Raw genomic sequence first — 15,585 nt, forward strand, 5'->3', positions numbered from 1 at the left:
GGGGCTCAGATGAAAATTTCACAACTGAGATTTATAAATTTTGATTAGGTAAAGGGGATTGTGGAACCACAAGGTGGGTATAAATAGTTACATGACCTCCCATTTGTTAGACAGTTTGGTTCCTCACTACTTAAATGATGAAATTTATATGCACTTCAGTGCCTGTAATGTAGGAATGGTGTATTGGTTTGTAATTTTAATTCAATTTTGCCCTTTTAATATCCTAACCACCTATTACCTTCTGAATTTGCTTGCCTATTTTTGTTACGACATGATTGTTATATGTTTGCTTGTTTTTAACCTAATTACTTAGTCTGTATATGAATTTTTTTCGATGTAAGTTACACTGCAATTGAGTCTCAGGACTGCAAAAGTGTTTCTGGAATAAAATACGGCCATTAAAAAAATATGCAGATAAAATACACATCAGCCAGGATCTAACTGAATCCTGGAACAGGCTTGAAGGGGCAGAATAACCTCCCCTTTGTTCCTCTGTTAATACCTCAAGGGGAGGAGGAGGAGGAGACTTTGAAATGGGTTCAAGATTTTAAAGCTTTGATCATCTTTCATTTTAAGAAGGTGTACCAAAAGTTTCTCAGTGAGTAAGCGGTGTTGTATTGAACCACACGGCCCTGATTCAACCCTCTGTCTCCCCTGAGTTAAGCAGATCTCAGGGTAGCAGGCTCCAGTGGCCCTGGGTCAGGGAAGGGGAACATCATTCACGGTTCCTGCTCCACATCACTGTTCAGTGATCCAAGTCGAGAAGCAGATTAGTGGATCCTGAGTGAGTGCAGGAGTGGGCTCAGTGGTGGCACCTCCTAAAGTCAAATAGCCGACATACTTGAGAAGTACTAGAGGAGCCTCCCAGCAATTGTGGAACTAGCCACCAGCATGAAGCAATGCCTTCAGGAGAAGGCTGGAGAACGAGAGAAGACCATTGGACAGGAGAGAAGAAATTGACCCTTCTATTTCCTAGACTAGCAATGGCTAGTGTGTTATGTTCAAGGAGTGTTGTCCTGGAAGGAGAGAGTTTTCAGGAAGGTTCGTTTGTGGAAGAACCTAGAGAAGAAAGGCATCATAAAAGATTCCACTGTCACAGATGTCATGTCTACTGCACTGTGACCTTACCTTTTTTTCTTTAAGACATTCTGTACTAATTTTATGCGGCACTGAATCTAATTGGAACAGCATTCACATCATCACGTCACTGACATTGGTACAGCAAGAAGGGAGAGTTGAGTTCATGCTTAATGAGCAAACAGACCACACCGTGTGGTACTGTGCCGTACAGCACCAGAACATCAAAGGTTCGATCCCCAGCCTGTGCCAAGTTACCTGGTTCCAGCCGAGGCAGCAATTGGCCTCAGTGCCTCTAGCTGTGGAAGAGAACATCAACCAGGGTTATCAGCTCTGATCACTATCTAGACTCACACTGGAGGGTGCTTATTTGTTGAGAACTAGGAGCAATTTGGCTGTCATGCCACAAAGACGCTAATAGCCTTGTAACTCGCAGATTTGGTTTGAATGTAAAGAATTGGCTCTTGCTGAGATAGTGGAGTCTTACTCATGCCCAAGGCACTGTTACTCAGCAAGAGTCTTGTGTGCAAGGAAGAGGGGATAGCACTAGAAAATTACAGAAAAGTGTCTTGCTGCTATGTTAATGTGTATCGTGACCGTGTTAACATGTCTTTTAAAACCATTTAAGTGAGCGGGTTTCTTTTCTCGTCCCAGTTGAAGATGCAGACTCTCAAATCCACGCCTGCCGCAAAACCAAAGAGAGTCGGAAGGAGCTACTGCAGAGTCCAGAGAGGGAGCAGCAGGTGGAGCTGGAATCCACAGAATCGGAACTGGTGGGACTGACAGAGCTCAAGACCCCAGGTCAGGAAGCTGCTCCTTTGCCAGGTCCCCAGCCATCCTTGTCACAAACCTCCATGAACACTGTGCACCCATCTCCCATCCCATCTCTACTCCATTCCAAGTTTGAGCCTAGCCGTACTAGATCATTAGAGGAGCTCATAGTGGAGAACACGCCTGTCACATCATTGCACCAGCTGGAGGTAAGAATCTGTACACCAGCTCCCATTCATCAGGGGAACAACCTGTTTGTTTGCTTGTACCCCATGGGACAGCTTCTCACTCAGTGCTATTTGGTATACAGTGCATCAAGGGAGTGTTGGCTGAGACAGATGCATCTTGGGTCAGATCTTGACTTTGTTAGTGTAAAATGAGAAGGAGTGTATCAGCAGCTCATTTTGCATCTCACTCCATTTTTAAATTTTTTAAGTTAGCAGGAGATATGTAAAACTTACTGCCAACTCACTATAATCTGTTATACATCAAATCTACCACCTTGTGATGGTGTCAGACATCAGCTCCTCCGCTTTGCCTGTTTACAGGGTAAAGTACAAAGAGCAAATATTGTTAAAGCCAGCATTTTAAAGGTAAACGCTGGGAGAAGATAAAGAGCACGGGGGAAAAGGCAGAGAAATGGGAAGAGAGTAGTTAGCTCTGTTACACACTTTGTGATAGGTCAATGAGTCAAGTGCCTCATTCTGAGCTGGAAATTTCTCTGAACTGTCCCTTAGTGGTTACAGTCTGTACATTGTTTGCCTGGTATGTACCATAAATGGCCAGTATGTGTGGATGAGACACAGTAACAGGTGGGAGCAAAGGACCCAACCGAGTAAATATTCTTCCGATGTGAGACTGGACAGCTATTTGTTATTTGACCAGAGGGGACAATGTATCTGAGTCTAATCCTGATCTGACTCTTAGTCGTGTTCACAGCCCAATAGAGGTTGCTGGATCGCCATCGGGAGTGGGATCCCAGGATGACATCCTTTCCCTGCTCCGACCAGGATCACTGGAGCCAATTGTGGTGCCCACACTGTAAAGCCCCAGCTGAGATCAGCTGTCTAAACACACGCCAGCAACTGAACTCAGGATCTACTGATCCATGCCACATGTTCGATGCATTTATCTGCAGAGCCATTGGGCCCATTCATTACCTTCCATGTGCTTTTAGTAAATAAATTCTGAGATACAAATGATGAAAGTCAGCTGTAAAACATCCCCAGGAGTACAATCTGTTAGGTGTTTTCAGGCATGTCTTATAGTAAGCACTGAACCATCATTACATCTTCGTACATTGATCTTTATCACCTATTGGTAAAACAGGGCAAATCTAACTGACCAATTATCACCCCATTAGCATAGGCCCAATCATCACAGTGATGGAGGGTGTTGGCAAGCAACACTTTCTCACCGTTAACCTGCTCACTGCTGGCCAGTTTGGGTTCCACCAGTGCCACTTGACTCCTGATATCATTGTAGCCTTGGTCCAAACATGGATACCAGCTGAATTCAACAGAGGAGGTGAGAGTGACTGCCCTTGACATCAAGGGAGCATTTGACTGAATGTGGCATCAAGGAGCCCAAGCAAAGTCGCAGTCAATCGTGATCAGAGGAAAACCCTCTGGAGGCTGGAGTCAAGCCCGAAAGAAATGAAGATGGTTAATGTTATTGGAGGCTAATTTCTCAGTTATAGGACATTCCTGCAGGAGTTCCTCAGGACAACTCTCTTCAGCTAGTGCTCGGCCTAACTATCTTCAGTTGCTTCATTATGTTAGTGGTGAGGATGTTCACTGATGTTTGCACAATCTTCAGTTCCGCTTGCAATTCCTGAGATAATCAAGTAATCCGTTCCTGCATAGAGAAACACATGGTCAACATCCAACCTTGGACTGATAAGTGGCAGGTGACAAGCTACACAAATTCCAGATGATATTCTCCCAACCTAACTACCTCCCCTTGACATTCAATGGCATTCCCATCACTGATTCCCCTACCAACAACACCTTGGGGGGGCTGCCAATAACCAGAAACTGAAATAGTGCAGCTACAAAAATACCATGGCTACCAGAGCTGGGGGAATTCACTGCTTAAGCTTAAAATCCCAAAGCATCTCCACCTCCAGCAAGGTACAAGTCAGGAATGTGATGGAATACTCTCCACTTGCCTGGATGAGTGCAGCTCCCACAACACTCGATAAGCTCAAAACCATCCAGGACAAAGCAGCCCACTTGATTGGCAGCTCACCCACCTTAAACATTTACTCCCTCTGCCACCAGTGCCGAGTGGCATTAGCATGTACCATCCACAAGGTGCACTGCACCAACTTGCTAAAATTTCTCCCAAACCTATGACCTGCACCATCTTTAGGAACCAAGGCAGAAGGTTTATGGGAACACCAGCAGTCCCAAGTCGTACAGTATGCTGACTTGGACGTACCTCACCATTCCTAAATCATTGCTTGGTCAAAAAAAATTTCTGGAACTTTCAGCATTGGGGGAGCACTGTCAATGCACAGATTGCAGCAGTTCAGTCTCACCACCAGCTTCTCAAGGGATGGGTCATAAATTCTGTCCTGGGGATTGTTGGGACACCTATTAAAAGTCAAACAGATGAATCCCATGATGGTGCATTGGAGTAGTGGAATATTACCCGTGGTCTTTCACACACTCGGCTAGAGACTTCAGCCATTCCTCCGTGGAGTGACACTGAATGGAGTCCGGGCTCTGCACCATACCAAAGGAAGAACAGTCAAGTCGAGAGCCAATTACAATGCAGCTTTGGCAAAGATGTGTTAGCAGGTTGTTCACATGCCCAAAGTTAGTAAATAGCAAAAAGTTATATATCAAGTCAGCCAGTGTCAGTGGGATATTCAACTATGGGGGTACCACAGCTGAGACCAACCCTATCCTAACCTGAACTCCATGTGTACATTTACAGCAGAGCTACCAGATAGTAATCAGCTGTAGCAAGTCAGAAATATTTCATTTTCACTTTAAAGCCAGTATATCCAGTCCCCTGGTGGCATCCCAGGCCAGCGGGGGAGTCATACTCCAGGTTGTTGTCCAGTGGATCCTTTTTGATATGTACACGTGGACCAAGCGGATCAGACTCAGCTACCGTGTGCTTACTTAATCCAGACCTGGGGCCTCCTGGCTTAGAAAAATAGAAGCAGAAGGAGGTCATTCGGCCCTTCAAGCCTGCTCCACCATTCAATACGATCATGGCTGATCCTCTATCTCAACGCCATACTCCCGCTCTCTCCCCATATCCCTTGATGCCTTTACAGTTCAGCAATCTATCTATTTCCTTCTTAAGTATACTCAGTGACTTGGCCTCCACAGCCTTCTGTGGTAGAGAATTCCACAGTTTCACCACCCTCAGTGTGAAGAAGCTCCTCCTCATCTCAGTCCTAAATGGTCTACCCCGTATCCTGAGATTGTGACCCCTTGTTCTAGATGCCCCATCATCCCTGCATCCAGCCTGTCCAGCCCTGTCAGAATTTTATACATTTCAATGAGATCCCCTCTCATTCTTCTAAACAGTGAATACAGGCCTAGTCTGTCCAATCTCTCCTCCTACGGCAATCCTGCCATCCCAGGAATCAGTCTGGTGAGCCTTCGCTGCACTCCCTCTATGGCAAGTATATCCTTTCTTGGGTAAGGAGACCAAAACTGCACTCAGTACTCCAGATGTGGTCTCACCAAGGCCCTGTACAACTACAGTAAGACTTCCTTGCTCCTATACTCCAGTCCCCTCACAATGAAGGCCAACATACCATTTGCCTTCTTAACTGCTTGCTGCACCTACATGCTTGCTTTCAGTGGCTGGTATACAAGGATACCCAGGTCCCTTTTGTACATCGAGATTTCCCAATCTATCACCATTTAAATAATACTCTGCCATTCTGCCTTTCCTATCAAAGTGGATAACTTCACACTTATACACATTATACTGCATCTGCCATGTATTTGTTCGCTCACTCACTCAACTTGTCTAAATCGCCTTGAAGCCTCTTAACATCCTCCTCGTCGCTCACATTCCCATCTAGTTTTGTGGCGTCAGCAAGCTTGGAGATATTACATTTGGTTTCCTCATCCAAATCATTGATATATATTGTGAGTAGCTAGGGCCCAAGCACTAAAACTTGCTGTACCTCACTAGTCACCACCTGCCATTCTGAAGAAGACCTATTTATTCCTACTATCTGTTTCCTTTCTGCTAACCAATTCTCAATCCATGCCAATATATTACCCACAATCCACTTTAATTTTATACACTAACTTCTTATGTGGGACTTTATCAAAAGCTTTCTAAAAATCCTAATACACCACATCCACTGGTTCTCCCTTATCTATTCTGCTAGTTACATCCTCAAAAAGCTCCACCTTTGTCAAACATGATTTTCCTTTCATAAATCCATGTTGACTTTGTCCAATCCCGTTGATATTTTCTAAGGGTCCTGTTATCATGTCCTTTATAGTAGGCTTTAGCATTTTCCCTACCACTAATGTTAGGCTGAGTGGTCTGTAATTCCCTGTTTTTTTTTTCCCCCCTCTTTTTTAAATAGTGGGGTTACATTTACCACCCTCCAATCTGCCAGGACTGTTCCTGAATCTACAGAATTTTGGAAGATGACAACCAACACATCCATTATTTCCATGGCCACCTCCTTTGCAGGACCATAACATAAGAAGTATCTACAGTTCACTCACTCAGCCTTTATGGTCTGGGAGAGGTTGAGACGCTTCTTTATTTAAAATCCCCAGCAAAAAATAACCTAAGTCTTACATATATTTCCCGAATCTCGGTGAAAACAATTCCTCATGTTTTCTGGCAATAGGTTTTCAGTTAAGTAGGAAGAGATATATCAGTAGAGTTTCACCTATTTAATGTTTGTGTGTGTGGCATGTACTGGTGAAAGGTGTTTTTAATGCATGTTATGTTCCCGGTTGTATTATGTTAATGAGGCCCTCCCTGACTGAGTTGTTGCTGCTTAGGATATTTAAAGTGACATTAATGATTCATTAGGATTGACATAGAGAAACAATCCCATCCAGGAGAGAATTTCAGGATAAGGGGACACAACATTTAAAATTAGAGTTGGGTTGTTGAGGAGTGAAATCAGGAAGCAATTCTTCACACAAAGGAGAGAGGAAATCTGGAATTCTCTTTCTCAAAAGACTCTGAGTGTTGAGGATCAATTGAAATGTTTCGAGGCTGAGATCGTAAATTTTTTTTGATCAGATAAGAGCATTTTTCTTCTTTTGTGGAATGTGGGGGATGCTGGCAAGGATAGCATTTACTTCCCATTCCTCACTACCCTTGAGAAGATGGTGGTGAGCTGCCTTCTCGAACCGCTGCAGTCTGTGATGTCGGTACACCCACAGTGCTGTTAGGGACGGAGTTCCAGGATTTTGACCCAGTGACAGTGAAGGGATGGCGATGCAGTTCCAAATCAGGATGGTGTGTGATTCATTAAGGGATGTGGATCTATACCACATAGACTGCTCTAGTTCACGAAAGTAGCTCATCATCACCTTCTCAAGGGCAATTAGGAATCTTAGAAGGAGTTGAAGTACAGATCAGGCAATTGTTGTGATGTCACTTTAAGGGAATATGCAAATGAGCAAGCAACCAGAATGTACATCAGCATGTGACCAGTAGCTAGTCGTGTATGTTGTAAGAATTGCAGCTGTGCTGTCCTTGAGTACCAGTTACTGAATCCATATACTGGATCTGTTTGCTGAGCCATCCTGTACTAAATTTTCAAACAAACCAAACCTACGTCTTGTTTACCATTCCTATTTGAGATCAGTAAGCTTCTGGAAAGCAAACATAGAACTGTAACATGGTGGCAGAGGTGGGATTTGAAGATGCAGTACAGGATGCCTCAGCAGACGGATCTACTTTATAGGTTCAACACCAATTACTCGCAAGGACAGCACAGCTGCAATTCTTACACACACACACACACACCACACACTGCGAGCTGCTGGTCACAGGCTGCTCTACATCCTGACTACTTGCTTATTTGCATATTCCCTTAGTGATATCACAACAGCCATGTTCTAATGAAGTGTCAGAACACATTAGAAGGAATGAATGGCCTACTTAATGCACTTATGTTCATGAATAAATTGTTATTTTCCCAGATAGAGGAAAATAAGTGATCTGAACATCAGGCTCATGTAGTTTGCTCTCCCATAATATTTGCAGCCTGAAGAGCCTTTCTTTCCCTCTTCCACCCTCAGGTGAAGCTGCTGAGACTCTCTCCACCCAGCCCTGAGCTACAGGCCACATTTGGTGAATCATACAAGGTCTACAGGCGCTACCAGATGCACGTGCACAAAGACACTGAGGTGATGGCCTCGGAGGCGGAGGTACCATCTGTACTGATATATTAAATCTGTGTAGAAACTTCTAATACCCGGGGTCTGCGAATGCACTAGCATTGGGGGAGCATCTGCTGCAGACAGTAGAAAGTCAGGCTGCTCTGTTAATGGGCAAGATTCCTTTCATGTACACAAAAAAATGACCCCGAAGTGCTCAGAGAGGAATGTAGACATCTCAAATGAAGCTTGCAACAGGTTGCAGATAATCCCTTGAGAGTTACCATTTACATGGTGTTTGTATGTGAGATGAAATTTAAGTGTAAAGTTCTTCACTTAAGACAGAATAAATGATAAATTGGGACTGATGGTTTGAAATTTAATCTGATCATTATTTAATCACTGTAGACTGCTTCTCAAATTCATCTGAACTCAGTAAATTAACCAACACCAAGATTCAGTCGGGTGTACACAGTGTCAGAAGCGGTTTACGAAATATACATGAAGCGCTTTCAGATAATGAGTATGAGCTTTTGAGATAAGCCTATAAAAGCAGAATTATTAGATATTGATCCCATGTACATTGAAGAGTTTATCTGAATTTTGTGTTTAGTTTAAAAGTAATTAGTCGTTTGACAGTACAGAACATGAGTATTGCTGAGAAAAGAGACATTTCACACATCAGGACAATTTACAACAATGCCAATATAAAGGGAAACGACAATTTACCATCAGATTACCCTGGAAGAGCAAGGTATCTCCAAAGATTTGAGCAACAGGTGAAACTATCTGTTTCACGCTGCTACTATGCAGTAACAACACGAGTGGTGTTTGCCACTAACAGGATGCTGCCATCGAGCCAAAAAGACGTTCTGCCTATCATACAAATGAGTAATGTGGTATACGAATTTCAGTGCCAGTGTGATGCTAGGTATGTAGGCCGTACGTCCCAAAGACTGGTGGATCATATCAAACAGCATGTCCCAGCCCCTATTTGCAATGGGCAAAGTACAGACTGTACCCAACCAGCCTGTGCTTGCAAAACTCAAAACACAGTGTCCAACATTAACTGTGATTCTGAAATTAGACAACATTTGCTAAATAATCCTGTGTGCTAAGATTTACGCTGACCATCAATTTAAGATTGTTAGTTGGGCACACAATGTGACGCGTTTTCATGTGCTGGAAGCTACACATATTAATATAGAGGGCTAGCTGTTTCAGCTAAACAAAATAAGTGACAGCCATTCGCTGACTCATTCCTCAGGACAATGCCTTGACCAATCAGGATCAAGCTGCCTGGTTTAAATTTCAAACAACAGATTACTGTCAGTCAACATCGCTGGTGCAGTCTCCATGGCAATGCCTCTATCAGAGTCCACTTGCCAACCAATCAGTACTCTCTTCTCATACAGTATAAATTGTTGTTTTCCCCTTATATTGGTATTCTTGTAAAGTGTCCTGATGAGTGCAAGACGAAAAGCTTTGACATGTCCCTTTTTTTCATCAATACTCAAGTTAAAAGTAATTCCTGGAAGAAATGCAGAAATGATTTGTTGAAGTTCTGTAGAAGCACCTAGTCATCCAAAATGAGATTGACTTATCAATATCAACAAAAGTTAACCTTATGGAGCAGCAAAGTCATCAGTTATTCCACAAAATTCAAGACCCAAGTTGGTTGGCATCATCCCATCAATTTTGTTAGAGTTTTATTTGGATTGCTATTGGTTGTGCTCTTGTTTATTCACAATGAAAGAAAGACTTGCATTTATATAGCGCCTTTCGCAACCTCAGGACATAACCTCTGCCAACCCGGAAGTATTTGATGTTGACATTGGATGATGAAAATAGAAATTGTTCTTTTTTTTAATTCATTGGATGTGGGTGTCACTGGCCAGCATTTATTGCCCCTCCTAATTGCCCTAGTTCAGAGGGCATTTAAGAGTCAACCACATTGCTGTGGATCTGGAGTGACATGTAGGATAGGCCAGGTAAGGTCAGCAGATTTCCTTCCCTAAAGGACATTAGTGAACCAGATGGGTTCTTACAACAATTGACTTTTAATTCCAGATTTTTATTAAATTCAAATTCCACCATCTGCCATGGCGGGATTCGAACCCGGGTCCCCAGAGAATTACCCTGGGTCTCTGGATTACTAGTCCAGCGGCAATACCCCATCACCTCCTCCATTGTCCAACACTGACATCTTAGCATTGTTGGGTAGAAAGTTCACAAGAAAAACAAGAACCCGATGCTTCTTGGTACACAAGGGTAAGTTGTGTGAAAACTGGGTCTCGAGGAAAGCCTCATTTGACAGGAGTGTGAAATTCAGAATCAGTTGCAAAGGTCAACGTCCTGAGATTCAGGCACATTGACTCTCGACGCTGGTCGGCTGTTTAGTGATTCTGTTTTTGGAAGGTTCTGTAAAGGGTCATACAGCATGAGGTGTACTCGGTATTCTGAAGTAAAAAATGTAGGATGATGCAGCAACTTCCAACTGCACAGCTTTGTCTGAATGACTATGTTGTGTTGTGTCTTACAGTACAGAAGGTTTTTCTGCAGTACTCCTCTCGTGGTGAGTGGATCCCAGTCTGTGTGGATTACACGGGTGTTTTCTCCTTTATTTGATAGCTACTGTGGATAATGAGCCCTCTGCAAACCCCTGGTGTTAGTTGGCTGCCTATCAATAATTTCATTTTGGCTGTCATGCATCAGAACGGACCAGTTATGAGTTATGGGAAAATATGGAAGCCCCCAATGCTCATAAATGATCAATTAGAAACTAATGAAACAAGAGGGAAGACTTATGGCTATGGGCCTTGTGCTGGGAAATGGGATTGGAATAGTTAGGTACTTGTTTGACTGGTGCAGACTTGATGGGCTGAAGGACCCTTTTCTGTTCTGTAGACCTCTATGACTCTGACTTGCATTTATACAGCGCCTTTCACAACCTCAGAATTTGCCAAAGTGCTCGTCAGTCAATGAAACACTTGTGAAGCGTAGTCACTGTTATAACATAAAAAACGTGGCAGCCAATTTACACTCAGTTTCCACAAACAGCATAGACTAGATCATGATTTTTTTTTTTAATGATGCTAGTTGAGCGATTAATATTGGCCAGGACACTGGGGAGACGTCCTCTGCCCATCTTTGAATAGTACCATGGGACCTCCTGTCCGCCCGAGAGGGTGGAGACAGTACATCCCATCTGAAAGGCAGCATCTCCAGCCCACCCAGCACTCCGTACTCGACTAGTATGCCAGCCTGGATTATGTGCTCAGTTCTCCAGAGTGGGTCTTGAACCCACAACCTGCTGACGCATGAGCAAGAGTGTCACTCACCGAGCCACAGCTGACTAACTCAGTAGAATGGGTGGTCATTTATCCCATGCGAAGCCTCACCCACCAGAAATGTATATTGGGGAAATTGTATGCATGTAGCCTACACTTATTTGGTAAAGTTAATGAAGTCACTATGTACTAGTTAGAGCATGTGGTGCCCTGATATGCAGTCCCAATGGTAAAATCTCCAGGCAGCAGTATATAATTAGAAAATTAATCTGTTAATCTAACCCATACATTGGCTGATTTGGGAGTATTTAACAGAGATATTTAGAGGGATCCTTACTCTTCATCCAATCTTTGCCACAGCAGGGTAAAGAGCCAAAAACCTTCTGCTTCCATCACCAACGTTGAAGAGCAAAATAAAAATCTATTTTTGTCTGAAAAAGAATGCAGCCTGTAGGACCTGTGGATTGAAGAGAACAATGTTCTCATGAAATTAATAATTATGTTGTAAAATATAAACTAGTGCTGCACACAGATGAGAGATTAACCACATACAGGGAGGTAAGGGTTTGCTGTTAAACATGGAATTATATTGAAAGTTATATCACAGAAACAGGCTGTTCAGCCCCAACAAGTCTATTCAGTGACTACGCTCCATACCAGCCTCCACCCATACAGTGTATAGATAGGAAACACTCCCTTATTTTGCCAATTGCTTTGATTGTGCAGCAACAAACTTATTTTAATCATTTTAAACCATTTTATTCCCCAGCATCTAATAATCCTATAATTGCTTTGCATAACCTGTTCTCAGTGTCTGCCTTGAACCAGGAAGGATTAAAGTTTGTATTGATGCAGAAGACTCAGGTTCAGGGATGATATGGTTTATGTCCTGTTGCTGTTAACCACCCTGAATTTGTTTCCTTTATCTCATGGACAGGGGGAAGACCCAGCAGATGGACCAGACACTGGCTATGGCTCCTTCATCGAACAGTTCCTACTAGATGGCAAAATTATAGCTCTTGGCCTGTTGGATATACTACCGGAAGGAATTAACTCCCAGTATCTGTGTTATGATCCAGATTACTCCTTCCTCTCATTGGGAGTCTATTCTGCACTCAGGTACAATCTGAAGAACAGAAAACAAATTTAGAGGAGATAAATGCACAAGAGTAACTTTTACAAGTTAGTATCTGAAAATACAGGAAGTTCGGAAGGTTCATGATCCCAATTCCCGACCATCAATTTTGATGAACAGGAGCTCATGCAAGCTGACAGCCAATCATGCTGGCCTTCAAGCCGTGATTCTCGATCTGTGCTTTTGTTTCGATAAGCTCCATGCCGATTGAACTAGCCTGTGTTTTTTCATTAAGCTTTGCAAATCCAATATGTTTGTACTTTTCAGCTGTGTCTCTGTGGGTAGCACTCTGAGTCAGAAGGTTGAGAGTTCAAGGCCCACCTCAGAGACTTGAGTACAAAATCAAGGCTGACACTCGTGCAGTACTGAAGGAGTGCTTCACTGTCAGAGATGTCATCTTTTGGATGAGGTGTTAAACTGAGGCCCTAGCTTCCCCCTCAGGTGGCTGTAGAAAATCCCATTGTATTATTTCAAAGAAGCGTAGGGGAGTTCTCCTAATATCCTGGCCAATACTTACGCTCAACAATACCATTACTAAAAAAATATGATCTCATTGCAGTTTCTGGCAGCTTTCTGTGCTTTCTACATTACAACAGTGACTACACTTCAAAATTGCTTAACTGGCTGCAAAGTACTTTGGGAAACCCTGAGGTCTTAAAAGGCACTATAGGCACTAAAAAGTGCTTTTTACGTTTATGACTGCAAGTGACTCAGGAGCTTAGTAGAATTCTCACCCCACAAAACTTATTATAATAGCAGTATGGCAGTCAAATCAGAAATGGACCTTATACTCATGGAATGAATTGTCTGACACTCCAATGCGACATACAGACGTGCCAAGACAGCCTGCACTATAAAGTGACCTGGGTAGTTTTTCTGTTTTTGGAACTTGGCAAGGTCACTTTCTCAATCTGCAGCAAGCGGTCAATAATACAAACAAGATACAACATTGAAAATATAGCGCTAGGATAGTAGACAACCTCAAAATAATATTTCTGAGCAGGATGCATGTTATAGACAGAAATGTTATGTGTTGTCTCACAGGTGTCGGTATATACAGCAATGACATGGTGCACTTTATGTACGTTGCCATCTAATGCTTTGTCAAGCAGAGATTGAGTAGGCAATGGGCTACAACATTAAAGACCAAGGCACTGCTGCAGCGGGAGCATATGTAGGTCAACGAGCATGGGGGTGGGGCAAGAACAGGACTTGTCATGTGTTAGGTTGCAGCCCACAGAGTTTTGGTTGAGGGTGAGGTGAGAGTGATTGCCCTTGACATCAAGGCAGCATTTGGTCGAGTATGGCATCAAGGAACCCTAGCAAAAGTGGTGTCAATGGGAATAAGGGGGGAAAATTCTCCACTGGTTGGAGCTTCCAATGTTTCCTAGCACAAAGAAAAGTGGTTGTGGTTGTTGGAGATCAATTATCTCAGTCCCATTAAATCCTTACGGGGTTCCTCAGGGTAGTCCCCTAGGCCTAACAATCTTCAGCTGCTTCGTCAATGACCTTTCCTGTATCATAAGGTCGGAAGTGGGATGTTCACGATGATTGCACAATGTTCACCATTCGCGACTCCTCACATACTGAAGCAGTCTGTGCTCATATGCAGCAAGATCTGGACAACATTCAGGCTTGGGCTGATAAGTGGCAAGTTACATTTGGGCCACACGGCTTGCCAGACAATGACTATTTCCAACATGAGAACCCAAACATCTCCCCTTGACAGTCAATGGCATTACCATCACTGAATTCCCCCCCACTATTAACATCATGGAGATTATCATTGATCAGAAACTGAACTGGACTAGCCCTATAAATACTGTGGCTACAAGAGCAGGTCAGAGGATAGGAATTCTGTGGTAACTCATCTCCTGACTCCAAAGCCTGTCCACCGTCTACAAGGCACAAGTCAGGAGTGTGATGGAATATTCTCCACTCGCCTGGATGAGTGCAGCTCCAACAGCACTCAAGAAACTCAACGCCATCCAGGACAAAGCAGCCCACTTGAAGCTGGTGGATGGGGTGCCAATCAACATTCAATCCCTCCACCACTAATGCACAGTAGCAGCAGTGTGGATCATCTACATGATGCGTTCCAGCAACTCACTAAGGCTCCTTCAACGGCACCTTCCAAGCCCATGACGTCTACCACCTAGAAGAACAAGGGCTGCAGACACATGGGAACATCACCACCTGTAAGTTCCCCTCCAAACCACACTCCATCCTGACTTGGAAATATATTGCCATTCCTTCACTATCACTGGGTCAAAATCCTGGAACTCCCTCCTGAACAGTACTGTGGGTGTACCTACACCACAAGGACTGCAGTGGTTCAAGAAGGTGGCTCACTACCAACTTCTTGAGGGTAATTAGGGATGGGCAATAAATGCTGGTCTAGCCAGTGACGTCTGCTTCCCATGAAGAATAAATAGGAAAAAACCAAAAGGAAATGGTGAATTCAATAGGGATGAAGACAAGTGTATGGGAATATTTCCCCCGTTTGGTTAAAGTTGATGGAAAAATAGGTTTGAATATAAAACAAGGGTTTACGCTCGTGCAATATTTTTTTGGCTGTTACTAACAGCTGGACAAAAATAAAGGGAAGATTTCCTGCTTAACCAAGGAGGAAATTATTCCCCCGTTAGTGAGCCACTGTAAACAGAGCTCTGCCCTGCCCCTCACCTGTTTGTGTCTGAGCAGGGAGGGCTTGACGAGGCAGAGGAAGAGGGACAGGACATTATTCTGCAGTTGACTGATGCTGTATTTGCTTGGTGGGAGCAAGGGGTGGGGGGGGGGGGTGGGGGTCTTTCCTGAAGCATTCTACATGTGACATTACACCTCCTTTCTTTTAGGGAAATAGCACTAACTCAAAGGCTGAATGAGAAGGTTCCAAGAATGAAGTATTATTACCTGGGCCCTTACGTGCACTCCTGCATTAAAGTTAAATATAAGGTAAGCGTGGACAGGTTCAGGA

At 43.5% G+C, this 15,585-nt stretch overlaps 1 protein-coding gene across 3 annotated transcripts in view; it reads left to right on the plus strand.

Annotated features, from left to right (window-relative positions):
* The window catches only part of LOC144668853 (arginyl-tRNA--protein transferase 1-like), a 77,769-nt gene that overhangs the window by 47,496 nt on the left and 14,688 nt on the right, over positions 1-15,585 (plus strand). For all 3 annotated transcript variants that reach the window (XM_078531289.1, XM_078531283.1, XM_078531298.1), the window contains 5 exons: positions 1,732-2,057; positions 8,106-8,234; positions 10,726-10,758; positions 12,411-12,592; positions 15,464-15,563. In XM_078531289.1, the coding sequence (XP_078387415.1) occupies positions 1,732-2,057; positions 8,106-8,234; positions 10,726-10,758; positions 12,411-12,592; positions 15,464-15,563 (770 nt within the window). The remainder of the gene's footprint in view (positions 1-1,731; positions 2,058-8,105; positions 8,235-10,725; positions 10,759-12,410; positions 12,593-15,463; positions 15,564-15,585) is intronic.

Source organism: Cetorhinus maximus, chromosome 2 (assembly GCF_964194155.1).
Source record: "Cetorhinus maximus chromosome 2, sCetMax3.hap1.1, whole genome shotgun sequence".
NCBI classification, from domain to species: Eukaryota; Metazoa; Chordata; class Chondrichthyes; order Lamniformes; family Cetorhinidae; genus Cetorhinus; species Cetorhinus maximus.